Here is an 18669-nt window from a genome sequence, read left to right as displayed (position 1 = left end):
AACAGGGAAGGAAAATACCAGGAGGTGATGACATAAGATGTCAAATGTTTTCTTGTTAAGCAAAGAAAAATCAAAACCACATAAATAGCTCAATAACTGAAAATTCTAACATTAACATTCAAGTGAAGTAGAACTGACTTTTAGTGTATTAGCTTTCTTTCAAAATCTAATTATATGAGGAAATTATGTTATTTCCAAAGGCAAATATAAAGGACCCATGCAAGCAGTTTTTCAAACCTAATGATTCATTTCATTTAAATCAGTTGCATTTATCTTTCTTTGCAATATGTTTTATCTCTAAAATATTCACAGAATGTCATTTCTAAGATTTTACTAAACCAGTTCTTACAAAAGGAAATACACTATGTTCACTAGTAAAAATGTCATGCCAGAAAACAGCAACTGCAACTTTTGTTTAAAATTTGAAACACTGTGCTCATCAAGAAATCCATCTGTTACCCTGTAATTTTTAACATTATAATCAAATTAAATATGATCACATTTTAGAGTTAGAATGTAAATGTTGACATTAAAAGGAAAGCAAGATGATTATTATCATGGTACAGAATCATAGTGAGTATAATCAATGGTTTGATACACAGTTTTTCAGTAGCTAAAACAAAGTAAACTGCTCATAATCTTTGGAGATAGAGATTTTCTTTAAAAGCCATGAGTGACAAGATAGTGTGATCCCAGCTCTTAAGTACCATGTATGTCAAAAAAGATTTTTAAACTACTTTGCCTGTGATGAACTAGATCCATTCAACTCTCTACAGAAATATTAGGTTAGTAGTACTACTAAAAGTATACCGTGCATTTGTAATGTAGTAAAATGAATACGCAGCAATATTATAATCTAAAAATTCTGTTCCAAGTCCCAGGACCCTGAGACACAATCTGTAGGAGAGACATTTAGTGTAGTTAACAAAGAAGAAAAACACACATGTGACTATTATTCTGGTAAATTCAGTTCAATAAACATTTGCTGAATTCTTACTATGTACAAGGCACAACAGGTGTCTACGGTACAGAGGATATAATGGTTTCTTTTTAAGTCTTTTCACAATTGTTAAAAGAAGAAAGGATGGGTGAAGCATTTAGCCTCTTGATTGAATTTTAGGAAGCCGCTCAGGTGCTCTGTTCCAGAAGGCTGTGGGGCCCACACCTGTCCTGGGTCACAGAATTCATAAGAACAGAACAGAATCTGTTGTGTATTTCTTTATTTTTTTAAGTAGATCTGCTTAAGAATGGATAATAGAGAATCTTAAATAAACAAAATATTATGAAGACAAGGGGGATGCTAACAATCTCCCTGATGCTGGGAGATGCTAACAATTCAGTTAGCTCGACATGGTATACTTAGGTTAAAAACTGAACACATTTGTGAAAATGACTAAAAATATATTTTGGATTCTATGTATTTGGAAATATCAGTTTACTAAATTGCCCTCGATGTTTAGAGTCTTTCATCAGAATTAACACAAATTGGTAAAGAGTTGAGATTCAATTGATCAATCTCCATTATTACTCAGAGGGTCCAGTCAATACTGGTGTCCAAGCAGACAGGGAGCTGAAAAGATCATTGAGGTTCTTCACTTACTAGAATCTATTCTCCGAGCAGCCTGCTGCCCTGTAAGAATCTGCCTGTACCTAAAATGGCACCATAGCCCGATCGAGGCTAATAATACACACAGGCTTTTTAAAAAAATAAATAAAACTACCAATACTATATTTAACCTCTTTCCTTCCTGAATTTTGAAAGGGAAGAGTAACAAAAAGCCCAGTGTCTTCAGAAATACAAGTAAGCAATTGTGCACAACCAACTGAAAGAAATGACCAAGAATGAAAACACTGTGCAGGTTCCTTATTAACACACCGTGATTTCAAAACGATGCTTGTCCAGAAGATCAGGAAAAAAATCTGATATACCTACTTAATTCTTTCAAAAACTAGATATGGAAGTGTTTTTTAAGTGCCAATAGTATTGTTACTTAGAAAATGCTGGTGCTGAGGGGACATAGGGAAGGCAGTATATTCAGAGAAGACAAGTAATGATTCTATAGCATCTTACTACACGGATGGACAGTGACTGTAATGGAGTATGTGGGGGGGGGACTTGATAATAAGGGGAGTCTAGTAACCATAATGTTGTTCAAGTAACTGTGCATTAACAATATCAAAATAAAATGAAAATAAAATTTTAAAAAGGGAGAAAATAAAAAAGAAAATGCTGATGCTGAGAAAATACTTGGAGAAGAGCCCTTTCAACTTAGTTGATCACAGAAAGAGTGGCTGCAGCCCCCCGGGGTGGAGACTGGCTGGCACTGGAAAGCCACACATCCCCTCACTTCAGGGTAATCGCTGTCTTGTCAGCGATTGCAGGGAAGAGAAACCCTCAGTGCCCATTCCATGCAGCCTGGAGTAGCCCGTGGAAGCCGAGTCTTCATGATCCAAGATGGAGGCAAGAAGCAGGCACTTCTGTAGGGATGAACACTTTCTACCTCAGGAGAAACTGGGGCGCTGGCCTGTGCCTCGGGAAGACTTGTAGGGTCAGAGGCGGGCAGAGGGAACCCCGTCTTGAAATATGAATGGGTGTCCCCGGAAAGCTCTTCTCACCACCCAGAGATGTTCCTGATTTTTAGGCAAGTGCTTTTGCATTATTAATATGAAATGAAATAATTTTAGATTTCTTTCAGACCTGTACTAAGTTCCAGTGTATTCATTTGGTGAAGGCGATATAGTGCCTATGGTTAAGCGTGCGACTCAGGAGCCAAATGGCCTCTCTTTGAAGCTTGGTTTTTCCAGGGTCCTTTTCTCAGTTTCTTCCTCCGATGAATGGGATAACGATGCCTACCTACCTCATGACAGTGTTACATGAGGGTTAAAGAAGTCATTCTGTGTAAAGCAGGTAGAATAGCAGTGGACACATTAGAAGAACCCAATCAAGTTAACCACTGGTATTAATAAAAAAATAATTCACGGCTCACTTTCACTTACTTTGAGGACAAAGCAAGTATTGGTACTTGAATTCTATCATAAATGCAGTGGGAAACTGAGTGTAACTACAAGAGCAGAGACAATGCCTAAATGTTTGTTCCCGAACGTTCATCTCATTAATGGGTTAGAGCTCCAACCAAGATTGGCCCATAAAAGTCTTTTCTCACCTACTAGTTTGCTTAACTATAGAAAGAACATTCCTAGCCTGCATTTTGAGTCCCAGAATCAGCAAATACACAAAGGAGGGGAAAAAGAAGCAATAAATTTCACTCTAGAGGAAGTTGTAGTTTATCTGAAAGACTTTATTCCAACATGATTTCGAAACATTGTCTATGCAAAGGGTAACCCTTTAGAAACCCATATGATATTAAAACTAAGCGAAACTAGGAAGGTTTATTTAACAAATGTAGGTAGCATTTAATTCAGAACCCATCGTCTAAAATAACACAGACCATGTCTAATGATTTCTTTCCTTCAGTTATAATTTTCCACCAGTTTTCAATCTAACCCAATGAGGTGAGACAAATACATACACACACAAAAATTGTTGCAAATATTTATACTCTGGGTGAACACCAGAATCTGCCGTACATGGTAGCATGGCTCATCTATCCCTAAAACTTACTGAGCACTTGTGCATGCCCAGAAGTGAATGATCTTTCTCTTGTCAGAATATTGTACCTCCCTCCACACAGTTACTTGTGCAAGAAATCTGAAGGTCTTCCTTGAAATCAACCAAGTAAAATAAACCAGAAAGTATAATAATACCAATCTAATTTGCAGGGACATTAATAAAGTCAAGATGACGTTGAAGGTCAGCAGTTGACCCAGAGTTGACTATATTTTCACACGCAAAAAGCTGCACAATAGACACGCACTGCTTCTTTGTAAGTTGTTGTGTTTCTCACCTTCAAGACTAACCATTCTCCTGTCCTTTTCTCCGTCCTCTTCCTTCTCACACTGACTCCATCTCTACTTGCACGCCCAGCCACAATATAGCTTTCACAACAGGGCCATATAGGAGTCAGCTTTTTTTCAACCCTTAAGCCCTGTTCTATTTTGATCTTCTGCCTTAGTCCGAAGCTTCTTTTCTGCCTTGTTCCACTCCCCAAGTTTCTTTTCTAACTTCAGCATCTGCTGGGCCATCTGTCCTTGAACCCTAGGTCAGAGCCCGAGTCCCTCTGTCCGTTGACAACTGCGAGCTGCTCTGGCAAGTATTACCTGCCCCGGGGTCCCTGAGCCTGTATTCATCACACCTGTCAGGACACTCCCTGATCACGCTCGAACCCTTCCTCCACTCCTTACGGACTGAGGACTGCCTGGGTCACACGCTGCTATACAGCCAGCCTGCAAACATAATCTTCTCCTTTAGTCAAACAGCTGCTGTTCAGTTCCCATGGAGTTCACGCTCCTTCCCGGAGTAAGAATCCTTCAATCCCATCCAGCCCCTGCCTCCTTGCCCTATCCTGTCCCACGGAACCAGTCAGGCCTGGGGGAGAGTAACAGGAACAAACAGATCTCTTACTTGATGAACATAATAAACACTTTCCTCCCAGAGGCGAGAACACAATCTTTCTTAAACTGGTGCTCATTCTAGCATTTTGGAAACCTTTGCTGAATCCATCACCGAGATCCCTAAAGATAGAAGAAGTAAGACACTCTGACAGCATCACACAGAAAATTGGCTACAATCTCACAGCATGAGAAAACACACTGCTGAGTGGGGATAATGCTAAGTAACAATCGGATGATCTAAAGAGAGGAGCCTATGAATCATAGGAAGACACAGTAAATGTTGCAGGCAAATTAAGTAGCACATTACACATTTTAGGAGCGCTCAGGGAAAAGACCAAAGTGTACGATGGAATTAAGATACGAGAAATGTGTTTGCTCAAAGCCTGAATCCAAGAAAGCAGACTGCTGGAAACTGTGAAACTCAGGAGCTGCTATTAGACAAGTAAATTAAAAATTCTTGAACAGCAAATTCAAAAAATTTTACCTCAGTTCCTACAAGATATTTTTTAAATAATTTTTTCTCATAAAAGGGCATCTCAATAAAATAAGAATATCTATTTTTAAAAATTACAATAACTGAAACATGGAAAATGAAAAGATGAGTTTAAATCCAAATTCTGATCATTTAATAGGGTATATGAGGCTATGAACAAGAAACCATTTTTCCTTTGTAATAGTAAACATAATTTAAATTTTCAAAGGCTTGGTTAATAATAAATAATTTTAAACTCTAGTATGTCTGCTTTAAATCTTCAAATTTTATAGTTATCATCATATAATATCTCTGATATTATAACGCAATTGCAATTCATAAACTAGAAGAAATTATTCTAATGCCTTAACAGAAAATAATTTAAACCAGGCCACTTAAAGGGAGAATAACAAGGGAATGTTTTTTAATAACTTAGAATATAAATTGGAAACTAATTGGAAAATAAATCTCCAAAACAAATGTATAAATAAGCACCAAATCACTTGGATGATGCTACTTGAGATACATAATATTTGGGACACAGGAAAACTTTCTAAATCCAAGATGAGTCAATTTTGTGAATTGTGGGTAGATCTGTGGTGCTAGAATTTTGAAGCCTACAGTATCTTTGCTACACTTCCGAATCCCATATAATCCAGAGAGGGAAAATCCCCTACCTCCTTAACAAGACTGCCGAAAGTAATGGCTGCAGCAGGGAAGTTGACAAATCCGGTTTCTGCCTCCAGCCATGAGGAACGGACCATGAGAAACAGTAGGACATGTAGGGACCTTCCTACAATGTTCTCTTTAACTAGGTAGCTAAACCCCTGGTCAGGGCGGGCTCACGTGCTGGGGGCGAGAGGACTGTGAGGAAGAGACGTGCCTGTTAACTACCAATTTCCCCACTGTGAACAGTTCCATCATTGCTGCCAGGCTTTCATATAATCCGCTATTTTTTATACACGATGTGATAAAACATGGAATCTTATAAGTTATGTATGTGATCAAGCTTCCCATCGGAGGAAAGAAAACACTTCCCTGACTTTCATCAGCCCCAGTACTGTCCCTGGCTCGATCCTTTCTTCCAAAGTCATTCTGTCCACTGCACTGTCCCATGTCTTCCAACCCTCCCATCTCCCCCCGCCATCTATCCTTTAGGTTGGTCTAAAAAATCAAGTGCATGGACAAGGATGTCACCGAGCAGGGCTCGGCACGGATGAGTGTGGAATCTGAGAGCCTCCAACAGTATGACCAGCTGCTCCGAGGGGCACGTCGACATTACGGACAGATGAAACTTCCACGCAAATAGCACTGCCCTCTCTCTCTCAACCCAACTATGCTTTTTCAAATAAAAAGCATGAATAGTTTTGATTCCTTTTCACTGAGGTTGAGGTAACAGAGAAAAAGGCCCTGTGAATAGAAGCTGCCTCTCTCAGAACACCTGACCTCCAAGAGCCCCTGGCAGCATGCTCAGCCCAGCGCACCTTCTTCAACCCCCAGGTCCTCCTGCCCCTAGACGTACACCTCTCACAGTTAGCATTTTTAATAAAAGCCAGTAATTTCTCAAGCAAGAGGGTGGGAGACTGAAAAATGTTGCTTTATTTTCCCCAATCCAGGGTTCACCTGGGTTGGAGTAACTGCTCAGGTGAGAGCACATGAGTGTATTACTGGGTGCTTTAATTAATACATCAAAAATATCCTTCCACCAGCAGGCTACTCACATTCACTTTTGCTTCCCTATTTGAGTTCCTCTCTCATCTCATTCCTCTGCTCTCTTCACCTCAAGAATCCTGTAACTGGTCACCACCCTGCAGTGTGGACAAGTTTAGCTCTCGGCTTCTTTCTCGTGGAACCCATCTCTTTGCGGCACTCAAGCTTTACCATCATTATCCATTTAGTGGCAACAAACTTACTCAGGAAAATCCAAAATATCTCCCACCGCTCACACGGCAAGTCCACCTTTTAACCCTTTCCATATTGTTGATTTGCACGAGAAGACTGCCCGGTAAGGTCAAAGGGTAAATAAAAGATTAGGTATGTACACTTAAAAAAAAAGAAACAGAATGAATTGCACCATTTTCTAAAAGATAGCTATAATATCAACACTTTCAATAAACTTGACTTTACTGAAGATCCTATAGATGGAGCGAAGCATGTAGCTACAGTAGCTCCATGTGGTCTGAACAGGTTTCTGAAGCTTTGGCCTCTTTCACGCTGCACGATCCTCAGGGACGAACAAAAATCTAAAGGGCAGCTCATCCTTTCTGATTATGTAAAATGCTTATGACTCAACTGCCAGCAAATGCTGCGAGCATTTGCATATGCTGCCAATCGTTACGCGAGGCGTCTTCACCCCTTGACTGAGCTTGTTTGGTTGGTTTTGTCCCGTGGGAATTGTTGAATCAGACTAACAAGGACCACATCTTACACTAGATTCTATTTACCACATACTCCAACTGTTATAATATCAACTTCTCAACATCTTTTAAGACTACTGTAAAAATGATTTTCTACAGGGAAAATTTCTAGGTAATTTGAGATATCTGAAATTAGAATTATGATTTCCTCTTATGGAGAAAATAACAGCAGATAAAAATCCCCAGCAAAATGACCAATTTAAAAATATGGATGCAGGTTCCAAAAAGTTCTCTGTTTTCTTGCTCTGAAATAAAAATTCTGTATTTCATTGCTTTTGTGTTTGCCTCAAAGTTTATAAAGGCATTAAGACATTAGTGGTGGCATTATACATACTATTCTTTTGTTCAGCAAGAAAAAGGCTGATTTAATGATATTCCAAGAATCTTTGAGGCCTATGTCAAAGACTAGGCAATGCCATGAAAAGTTTATATAGTTATAAAATATTTGCATTTGCTTTACAGATAACTTATTAATGACTTGTTAAAGTAAGCATAAATATACTTGAATCATAAGCTTACAAATTCTATGGAGATGTGAAAGAAAATTGTGCATGGAAAGAATGTTTAAAAGGTAGTTGATAGGCAAAGTTTTCAAACAGACATTCAATAATAGTTTTCTAAGAAAAACAAGTGAAATAAAAGAAGTTAGAATTCATAGACTTCTTAGTAGCCTAATAACACACTAAGTATAAAGTTCAGTTTTACATAGAGAACGACGTCTTGGCCATTTCAACTATTTGATGTCCAGGGGAATAAATTTGGAGAGTTTTGACCCATTTACTTTGTGAGTTTATTATTAAAAAGATTGGTGAAGATACAGACTTCAAAATCCCCCAAGCCTTCTGACAGTGTGGTCAGCTGTGAAGTGAACCCAAATAACTAAGATAGGGAGCAGGTGGTGGGAAGGCAGGGAGAGGGAAGGATTAGGGAAAATGTCTACAGTTTGATGTCTGCCTTCGTTGGAATTGGAGACAATAGGACTGTCCCATGCATGGGGTTGACCTGAAAACAAAACACAATCCCAGGAACTGAAGGAGAAGGTGGATGACACAGCTCTGAGTGACCACCTTCTCTGGGCACTTACACACTTACTCTTCTTTACAGACCAATTTTACAGTGAGACTTATCAGTATCTCAAGCACTAAAAATGCATTCATTAAACATATGGTACTATTAAAGGTGGTGCTACATATAGTCCCTACCCCAAAGGAGTAAAATCTCTTTTTCAGAAATAACAAAATCTGAGAATCACTAGTAAAACCAAAAAGAAAACAACACATTTTCTTGTTTAAATTTCATTCTATTTTGTGAACATTTTGTAACAAGCCGTAGGACAGCTGAAATATAAATGATCCTTTACAAACATGTCAGCATTATTTGGGGAAGAAAAAAGTCTCCAATAAGATTTCAAAACACACTTTTGGTCTACAACCATGTGTTCGACAATTCGAAACCACCAAAACAGAAACAGAAGAGTTAACATTTCATGTTGGAATTTTTTAAAAAATACTTACACTATTGGCTTTTCCAGGCGACTTCCCTGTGAACCAACAATTTCCCCCAATGTACAAAACACTTGTCCCAGAAAGTCCTACAATAGATAAAAGGATTAAAGCTCATAAGTTCCCAAACTGTCTTTATGCATTTTCTATATCATATTTGCATTGTTTTCATTGCTGAAATACTCAAGTCTCTAACTTTGACTAGTAAATAAAATTAGCTCAATGTGCATTAACTTTAGGCTGTGATTTTCCTCTATGTTTGCACAGTCTGTGCTTTTGATAGAAGGCTTCTTCTATCAAAGCCTCACAGAGCAGGCTGCTTATTGAGGCTATTTAAACATGCATTTCTTTTCTTTTTTAAATTAAAATGAAAACTCAACAAAGTTCCAGGATTTCAATTCACATGGGCTTGCCTTTGCAGGTCTCTGAAATCACCAACTTTTGGCTGAGGAGGCACTCTGTGAAGCACAGAGCACTGCCAGGTAACTAACAGTACTGGCTACCACGCACAGAGAGGTTGCCGTGATACCGCGGTCACAACTGGGGCCCCCAGGCACACTCCCAGTCTGTTCCATACAACCACACAATACCAGGGCAAGAACCAAGGGCAGGCTGCCTGAGAGGTGCCATTGTGACAGGCAGATTATTTTGAGCTAAGAAACCATCAAGACCCAAAAGACTCAGAAAGAAAACTTGGACCTGCCCTCCCTCCCTCACCACCACATAAAAAGAATTGAGATGGAGGAACCACTCCAGAAAGAGAGCCGCCAACACAGAGAGCTGTCTCCCAGTGTACACGGGGCACGGTGGATGGGGAGGGATGGGGCTGTGCCTGTCCAAATTCCTCTCTGTGCCCCTACCTGGTTTCTGTGTGGCCCACCAAGTGTCTTGTTTACCAAACACTTTCTCTTTTTATATTCCAGTGGATTACTTTCCTTTTCCTTTGAAGTCTCAGACCCTTACCCACTCCTTGGTTAGGAAGATACATGTATCTCATTCTTCCTGACTGTCTTTGGAACCCAGGGCTTCCCCATATGTATATATTTAACCTTTGTTTTTTTCTCCTGTTAATCTGTCTCATGTCAGTTGGATTCTTAGACCAGCGGGGAGACACCTCGAAGGGTGGAGGAAAGTTCTTCCTCCCCAATACCTGTGACTGGGCCATTAAGCTCCTCAGTTACCCCATCACTGACATGTGACAGTTTCCCTCACACAGTCACTTTGAGGGTTCAAGTGAGGTAACGCAGGAACATGGGGCAAGCACCATGATTCATTTTTCCTGACTATGGTGAAAAATGCTGAGCTATAGTTAGACGAGCAGGAGGTGCTCCATCTTAAAGCTAAGATTTCATTTCAAACACAATGGACTCTATCTTAAGGCAGGGCAAGTAGTTCTAAATGATATGTTTCCGCTTCTTGAGGGCAACCACTGTCTTGGAGAAGAAAAGGATCAATACATTTCTTGTGTTAAGTTTATCTCACAGCATATCTAGAGGCCTGCTCATGCTAATTCTCTGTCCCTGGAGATAGACATCAGAAACCACAGTCCCTTGGCCCTTTACCCCATTCTTGAAAACCTTAAAAACCCAAATCCTAGGCTTTAAGCACACCTGTCTTCTGAGGCTGCCCACTCTCCCTTTCTTTGAGTGAGTACTTTGCCTTAAATAAAACCCCCTTATTGCTCAGCTTATTGTGTTTTGTCTCTGTGCTCTTTCCAGCCTGCCAGGAGGTTAAGAAGAGACCCCTTTCCCAGTGGTAAATGGCCTTGTCACTTTGGTATTTCATACAATTTTCTAGTCTTAAGCATAAGTCCTCTCTCTCTCTCCCCACTACTTCTGACAAGTAGGGAAGGGCTTCCAAGATCTCTGATAATGGGCTTGAAAGTTCCCGCTGCCCGCGTGACCCAGACGGGATGGCGGCTGTACAATTATGTTCATCAGCAGCCTGCCCCAAATCTCCTTTCTTTGCTTTGGGAAGTTCTCAGAACATAATCTCACTCCCTCCAGTGCTCTGTGGCTCCCCCAAATCCTGAGGGTGGTAGGGGCTTAGTTCCCACACCGTGCAGATGCAAGCAGACACTCGAGGCCAGGTGACCCTGGCTCCAGGAGTTGGCAGGGGATCTGCCCTGCGCCCAGCGGGACTTCAAAGAACTTTGCTTTCCTCCTTCTGCTCTTCCTTGCTCTCTGCTGCCTGCGTGGCTGCTGCCATTCACTACCACTCTCGCTGCAACGAATTCCTTCCCTCCCTACGCTCCTCTGACCTGTCCAAGAATTCTTTCTCTGTCAGAGTCAAGAACCTCTCCCGGGATGAGGTCTCAGCAAGCATGCAGGGAGACCTCCTGGACAGGGTTGCCCCACGACACAATGAGCTGTCACCTGAGTTAATATGAGTATATATATTGTTTAAAAAAATCACACAGACCCAATACAGTGTCACTTCTGCAAGGCCAAGTTACCAAACCAGGGCCAAATATTTAAAGCTAATTACAGTTCAACCTCCCTCAGAAATACAGTTAGCCAGGAATTTCCTGGTCAGCATCACTGATGAAATAATCAGTTACCTAAGCCCTCCCCGTCTGCCCTAAAAGAAGATGGGGCAACGTGCATCATAAAATCCCATCCTTTCCCCCTAAGAGAAAGAGACTTGCCCGAAACAACCCATTCTTTTATTTTGCTAATAACTTGCTGCCTTCTTCTTGCCTATAAACACTTTCCATTTTGCACAATTCCTTGGAGCGTCTCTACTTGCCAGAGGGGAGGCTGCCCCATTCATGAATCACTTAACAAAGCCAATTAGATCTTCACATTTACTTGGGGGGGTATTGCTTTTTTAACAGTATTAAGTGCCTACAAGTGGGTTAAGCATAATACATTATAAAGTTCATTAATGTACAACTACATGAATCTTATTTTCACGACTCAGAATGACCTTGCCAAATGAGAGGTCTATTATTGATACTTCATTTCATATATAAAGAAACTAAGCACCTGAGAGGCTTGTTTTTCCACACCTTAAGCAGTTAGTAAACAGCAGAGTCAGGACTAACCCAGATTGGCTGATTCTAGATTGATATGCTGCCTACGAATTTAAATATCATACATACGATGCAACTTCACATGCCAATAAAATAAGGACTCCAATACAACCCAAAAATGTGAATCAAGAAAATATGGAGGTGTTTCAGCAAGAGATTCTCACCAGCTGATTCCACTCTGTCCTGGGAAAGACGTTGGAAGACCTCCCTAAACTGTACCATGAACTGGCCCAGGAGAAGCCCTAAGAAGGATGAACAGAGGAATGACAGCAAACAAGATGTTGTTTTAGGTTTTACTAAATACAAATGTACAATTTTAGGTAGAAAGATAGACATGAGCAGCCAGGGAAGGGGAAGATAATGTTTAAGGGATAAAACCATCCAGGTAGGGGTCCCACATGAAGACAAAAAAGACTTTGCAGGGAGATAACTTCCTTGCCTAATGGGTCTAGGCTAAACTGGCTCCAACCGGCTCCTAACACAGGCACAGTGGAGCAGAACTAAGGACTGCCCAAAGCACACCTCATCGCAATCTCATTAAAATAAAACTGCCATTTTGCTCCCACTCCACCATGGGCTTTTCTGTGTGCATTCTGGGAAAAGACACGTGCACCGAGAGGAATGGGTGTAGAACTACAGCTATCAATCAAATGACCTACCCTGTCAGTCAAAGACGCACCGCTCAGCCAGGATGTGATAAATAGACCCTCCCCTAAAAGTCTGGGGCCTTTGTCTACCTCCACTCTGGCCTGCTCCTCCCTTGAGTGTACTCAAATGAAAGTTCACTCTGCCTTGCTATTCTGTCTCTGCCTTTTAATTCTTTGTTTTTGGGGGACAAGAACCAAGGAGAACAAACTCAACCTGCAACATATTTGGGGCCATGACTTAGACTGCTACCCTCCCCATTAAGGTGGGCTAAATAAAAGCCTCCTTCAGCTTAACCCTCTCTTGGGTCACTCCACTGCTTCCCTTCAAGAAGTCAAGAACCAAGGAATTCACAATCCACCGCCTGGTAACACAATGCCTAATAAAAGTAAAAGCAGAACCCAGACATGTATTTCTTCATTCGTTGCTGCCTTCCCCAGGCTCTCCTTCCTGAGCAGGCTGACCTGCTTCATGTCCACGCAAGGAACATTAACCTTGTCCTGTCCTTGGCCCTGTTCCCAGAGGCTGGTTACAGGACTGGGGGTCTGTTGGCTGAGGGCATTGGTGTTGCAGAGCAGACACCAGGTGTGGAGGCAACATGAGCCATGCCAGGGCCCCTCGAGTGGTTCCAGGAAGATGGGATTGGCACATGATGCCAAGAAGTTGCCAGGCCCTTCCAGGTTCTGCCCTAACTTCCTTCGCCATAGTATATACCCCAGCCACGGCCCCATCAGGTAAGGTGATTTGGCAAAGGTCCCCTCCCTTCTCACGGACTGTCCTTCTGATAATAAAGCTTTCTCTGCTTCACACCCAGGCATGCAGAGACTGGCTTACTGTGCATCCAGCATGTGAATCCAGATTTGGGGGTTCAGTAACAGAACCATGCTATTTGGTGAAAAGAGGAAAAAGAGTTTCAGGAGGGAAGAAGAGCATGACGGACTAGGGTCATCAGGATGTATTTTCCTAAAGGAAGCGAGCCTTGAGGGCCAGCCACGAATCAGATCCCGGGAAGAGAAGAGCTGGTCCTTCTGCCTGAAGGGTAGCAGCACTTGCCTTACCAAATATGCCTGTTATAAGGACTATTTCAGGCTAATTATTTTTAGGAAACTCCGCAGACACAGGAGAAGCTCAGAAAACTGAGAGAAGTTACCTTTTTATCAGAAAAATTTACCTTTACATGAGAAATCTCTATCTGTAAGAACAACTCTCCTCTGTACAAGGAATGGTGGGGGGGGCGGATGACTCCATTGTTATCCGTGGAGAAGGTAGGGACATAAATCTGCATATCCACCACACCCCGTTTACTGGGCATTTCCTGGTAACCTCCCATAACTGAGCTCCCACACCCAACATCTTCTTTCGTCTTCGGTAGAAGCGGTATTTAAGGTGATGGTTTTAGCCGTTTTGGGGCGTTTATTCAGTTTTCCTGGGTTTCTTGCAGGTATTTAGAAATGTACATGTTATTAAACTTCTGTTTGTTTTCTCCTGTTCATCTGTCTTTTTAATAAGGGGGTCGGAGGGTCTCAGCCAAGAACCTAGGAGTGTAGATGGAGAAGGACTATTTCTCCTCCACAAAGTCCCAGAGGACAGATGAGTTACAGGCAAAAAGTAATGAGAAAAGAGCTTCCTTAAGTAAAGGGCAGAATTGGAGATGAGGAGCCAAGACTGTGGAAAAAAAAAAAAAAGCTGCCCTATGGTAATCAGAAGCCACTGGAAGCTTCTCAGCAACGGAGAGACACCCTTAGAACTGTGCATTCTAAGATCACTCAGGTGCCAGTTTGCAGAATGTGTGGAGGAGGGAGTAAAAGATCCGGAAGCCAGAACAACCAGAACGCGATAGTATTTAACAAAAAGCCGTGTGTTAAGGCCCAAAGCAAAGCTATGGCAAGTGGTAGGGAACAGTGCAGAAAAAGGCGACCGGAGTTGGTGTGAACTGTTCTTGCACGTGTTGCGGGCGGGGGTGCAGGAAACAGTGAGGCGGGGAAGAGAGACTGGAAAAGAACTGGATGTGGAACTTGTCAGCGGACAGAATGACAAATCCTTCATAGCACGGCAAATCATTTTGAATGCTGCTCCCAAGTAGGTAAAAAGTACTTAAAGTCTGGACATGTTTAACTATCTTAGTATGTCTTTCCCAATTTCAAAACAGACTATACAAATATGTTCATGGGTTAAAAAAACCCCTGCATTTCTGTCTCATGGCAGAAAGTTAGAGTCGAATACTGACGATGTGGAACCTATCACTGCTCTTCTCAGTCAGCGGCAAAAAGCACACATGGGGGACCCAGAACTCTTTTCTAAGGGCATTGGTATCAATGGGCAGCTGCACATACTATGTATTAAATGGATTTGGCCAATAGAGTAACAAGTTTTTCTGGGTCTCACTCAGTAAAACATAGTCTGTGTGAAAAGGTCTCAGTAAAAGCTGTTTCATGTTTACCTAAGAAAACAGAAGATTTAAGCGTATCCATACGAGGGGAGACGCTAGCATCCAGGGAACACACAAACACCATCACTGCTGAACAAAATGGAAATTAAAATAATGAAACCGATAAAATGTGCACCAAAAAGACACGGTGTGCATCTTCAGACATTATCTCTGTAGTCACCGCCCACTTTGCCCCTAAATATTCTCAGCGTTTATGTAGCTCTTTTACATCTGTGTTTGTGCATTCCCTATCAAACAACAACTTTACTACTTACAATGCAAAACTCGGCACGTAATATTTGTCACCTACTCCTGTGTTGGAAAGCTCTACTGAATCCATACTTTAGTCATCTCAATGGTCCACATTTCTTGTGTACTTTACATGATACAAGTAATATAACTATAATATAAATACCCTTCAGTGGATATTTTTTGGTATTTTGGTCTGTGGTTAAAAACAGAAATAAAAATTAGCTATAATATGAACTCCTTAGTTATTTCTTACTATGGTGCTGTGTTCCAGCTGATGAATCATTATAATCGGGTCATAATAAAATTTCCAGTAATAAGTCCAGGCACCTTTCCACAAAAACCACATACTGAGACCAAATCTAGGTTCGAGTGGCTAGCAGTTGAAAAGTGCCTCAATTTATTCAGTCGTATGAACTATCGGGCTTTCTCCAAACTGACTATGAGATCGATAAATATTTCACTGAGTTAATTATTACTTTATAATCTAAATAATACATAGAACATAGTTTTGAAATCTATTGAAATGTATGTAAGTCATATTGTTAGTATCAAGGATGCAGTCTACCACTCTTTCAAAGTATCCAAATATTACCCTGAAGGTAATATGCTGGCATTAAAGCTGAAAGATCTCGTAGTGGGAAGTGGAGACAAGAAAACAGCAAAGAGCATAGCAATGCATAGTTATAAAAAAAAATTAGCAAATCAGAGGAACTGTTGGCATTACTCCCATAACAATCTAAATCCAGTTTTATTACTAGCATAAGAGCTCAAAATTCAAGGAAGTGTTGCTTTAAATTCAATACCACCAAGTTCCAGCTGGTTATTATACAAATATAATGATTTATCTTCCCTTTCATATTAATATTCAGGGCAATGTTGACTAACTGTAGGTACGAGCATAATATTCTACTTCCTTCAAATGTATTACCTTATTATTTCCTTTTATTCCAATTTCTGCTGATCAACCACCCATCTACATTTTATTTTATATTATAGCTCACTACTTATCTCTGTTCATGAAAATTACATGAATGCAATGTGCTTAAATTGCACACATATAAAATGGTTGTTTACGTTGCAATAAATGAACTGGTTTTATTTCTTGGTTGGTTTGCTTGCTTACAAGGTACCAGTATTAATGATTCCAATATATTCTTTTTAAAAGTTCTTTTAAATATACATACATACATGTATTTACTTATTTATTTAGCAAAGCAGTACAACATATTCCTAAAGAGTGAAAATTACGAGGATCTGCACTGCCTGTTTTTATTCTGGCTGAACCATTTACTAATGACTATGCTTAGTATCCTAATCTATACACAGACATAATAAATAATACATACATATTAAATTGTTGGGAGGACCAAATAAGATAACAGATGCCAAAGAACAGAGGCTAGGATAATAATCACCTAATAAATATATTCTTCCCTTCTCCTCCCCTGGGGTTAAAAAAAATAGTACTTTATACTCAAAACTTACCACTTGTCATGAGATTCTAGTACTGCAGAAACTATCATTACCTGAGAAAATTATATTTCCTTTTCCAAACCCACTTCACACTTGTGGTCAATACAAATACTCATTTTGAGTGTCATAAAATCCGGATGTATCTTACACACCAATTTACTTTAAATGTTAAGTAGTGTTAGTACATATAAATATACATATGTCAAAGAATGACATTTTAAAAACAATGGTATAGTGAACCAGCAGGCACTAATGGTAAGTGAAATGTCTGATTTTTGTACTAATACAAAGCTAATCAACAGTTATATTTTATCATTAACATCATCATTAACAGTTTCATAAGTGTTCAATAGTGTGGCATCTCGCTTCAAAAAAGTAGACAAAGATAATCTGTAAATGGCTTTCCTGTTTTATAAAGTGATCAATGAACATCTGAAAATATATCTCTAATACATAGGTAATTTAGATTAAAAGACATTAAATAGACTTATTGATAGCTAAGCTTTAACCCAGCACAGGAACTGGCTGCAGTCTCTTCCACAGTTAGTTATTCGCTTTCTTGACAAGATAATGATTTGCCTACACAAGAGATTTTAAGCACATACAGGCTATGCCGGTTAAGAGCAAGAGAAAATGAATGATACAAAATTTCTTGCTTTCACAATATTTTAACCATCATGGGAAAAAATAATTGGCGAGGGAAGTTTGTATTACCTGTGAAAATTTATTGTTGGCATTATCTACTAATATTTTATTGCTGGTACTCCCTGCTAATATTGTTAATGTCCTTTGTATTTAATTCATTAATACTAATCACATCAATTATAAAGACTGAAGTGTGACTTAGTTACATCATGCATTAGACACTAATATGGCAATTATTTATAATAACAGAACATGATACTTCTGTGCTCCAGGAATAACTCCTACTTTCCTTATATGCTGTATAGCACATCTATAGACTGTTTGGGGAATAAGGCAAACTCAACATGAAAGAATTAGACTCGGTATTTTAGTAGAAACAATTTGTCACATTTTAACAACAGAACAATACAACTCCTTTTCTCAGTCAAGGGTCTGCCATTTTAATGGATTGACCCATCTACAAACCAAAACCTCTAACTTTACCACCCAAGGGTTTAATAAAAGGTTCTCAACACCAGTTGTTAAATTACAAATACAATTTCAGAATTATCCTCTAAAGCTGAATTTATTTATTTTCCTCCAGGACAACTGCCGATCTTCGAAATATATTTGGCCTGCTAAGAACCCAAATGAAGGCCATTAAATAAATAAGACATTGAATGAAAATTATACTCTCAATGAGTTATTGATCTAAATTAGCCAATTAAAAAAATAATCTACAACATATATTTAATAATTGCAAGCCATACTATATATAGCTTTAAAAATAAAGCTATATTTTTCACAGCTATAACATATCTATGGAAAATACTGACCTTCTGGGGCCACATCACTTTATGCAGAATACTAGTTTTCATTGGTAAAGAAATGAGAACTATGCTAACAGAAGAAGTAAATATTCTCATTGCTAGTAAACATGGTGAGAGACAGCTGACAGGCCAAATAACTAGAAAACATACTAAATATTATTATTACATAATGTGAAAGAAAGCATTATTAAGCAATAATACCAAATACAATACTATCATGCAATATTGTTGTTAAATACTGAATCCTGAGTAAAGGCCAGGTTTACATGCAAACAATGCCACCTACTATAACTTAGTGAGTGCTGAGGACACTGCCAAACCTACCTGGGGTATTATCCCTGTCTCTTCTCAGGTCTAAGAGATTTTTTAAGACTTCTTGAACATGCTACTGGAAACAGCCCATTTATCGAGTATCAGTCATAAGTACCTGAGCCTGAATGTGCTTAGAAGGTAGCTCTTGCCATCTAGTAAGAACCAGAA

The 18669-nt window shown here is 39.8% G+C and overlaps 1 protein-coding gene across 4 annotated transcripts in view; it reads right to left on the bottom strand.

Moving 5' to 3' along the window:
- The window catches only part of CPNE8 (copine 8), a 165081-nt gene that overhangs the window by 89334 nt on the left and 57078 nt on the right, over positions 1-18669 (bottom strand). For 2 of the 4 annotated variants that reach the window (XM_037010073.2, XM_037010062.2), the window contains exon 6: positions 8916-8992. The exons of the other annotated variants lie outside the window; for them this stretch is intronic. In XM_037010073.2, the coding sequence (XP_036865968.1) occupies positions 8916-8992 (77 nt within the window). The remainder of the gene's footprint in view (positions 1-8915; positions 8993-18669) is intronic. 4 annotated transcript variants of the gene reach the window in all.

Source organism: Manis javanica, chromosome 15, assembly GCF_040802235.1.
Source record: "Manis javanica isolate MJ-LG chromosome 15, MJ_LKY, whole genome shotgun sequence".
NCBI lineage: Eukaryota > Metazoa > Chordata > Mammalia > Pholidota > Manidae > Manis > Manis javanica.
This window is presented reverse-complemented; position numbering and strand designations above follow the sequence as displayed.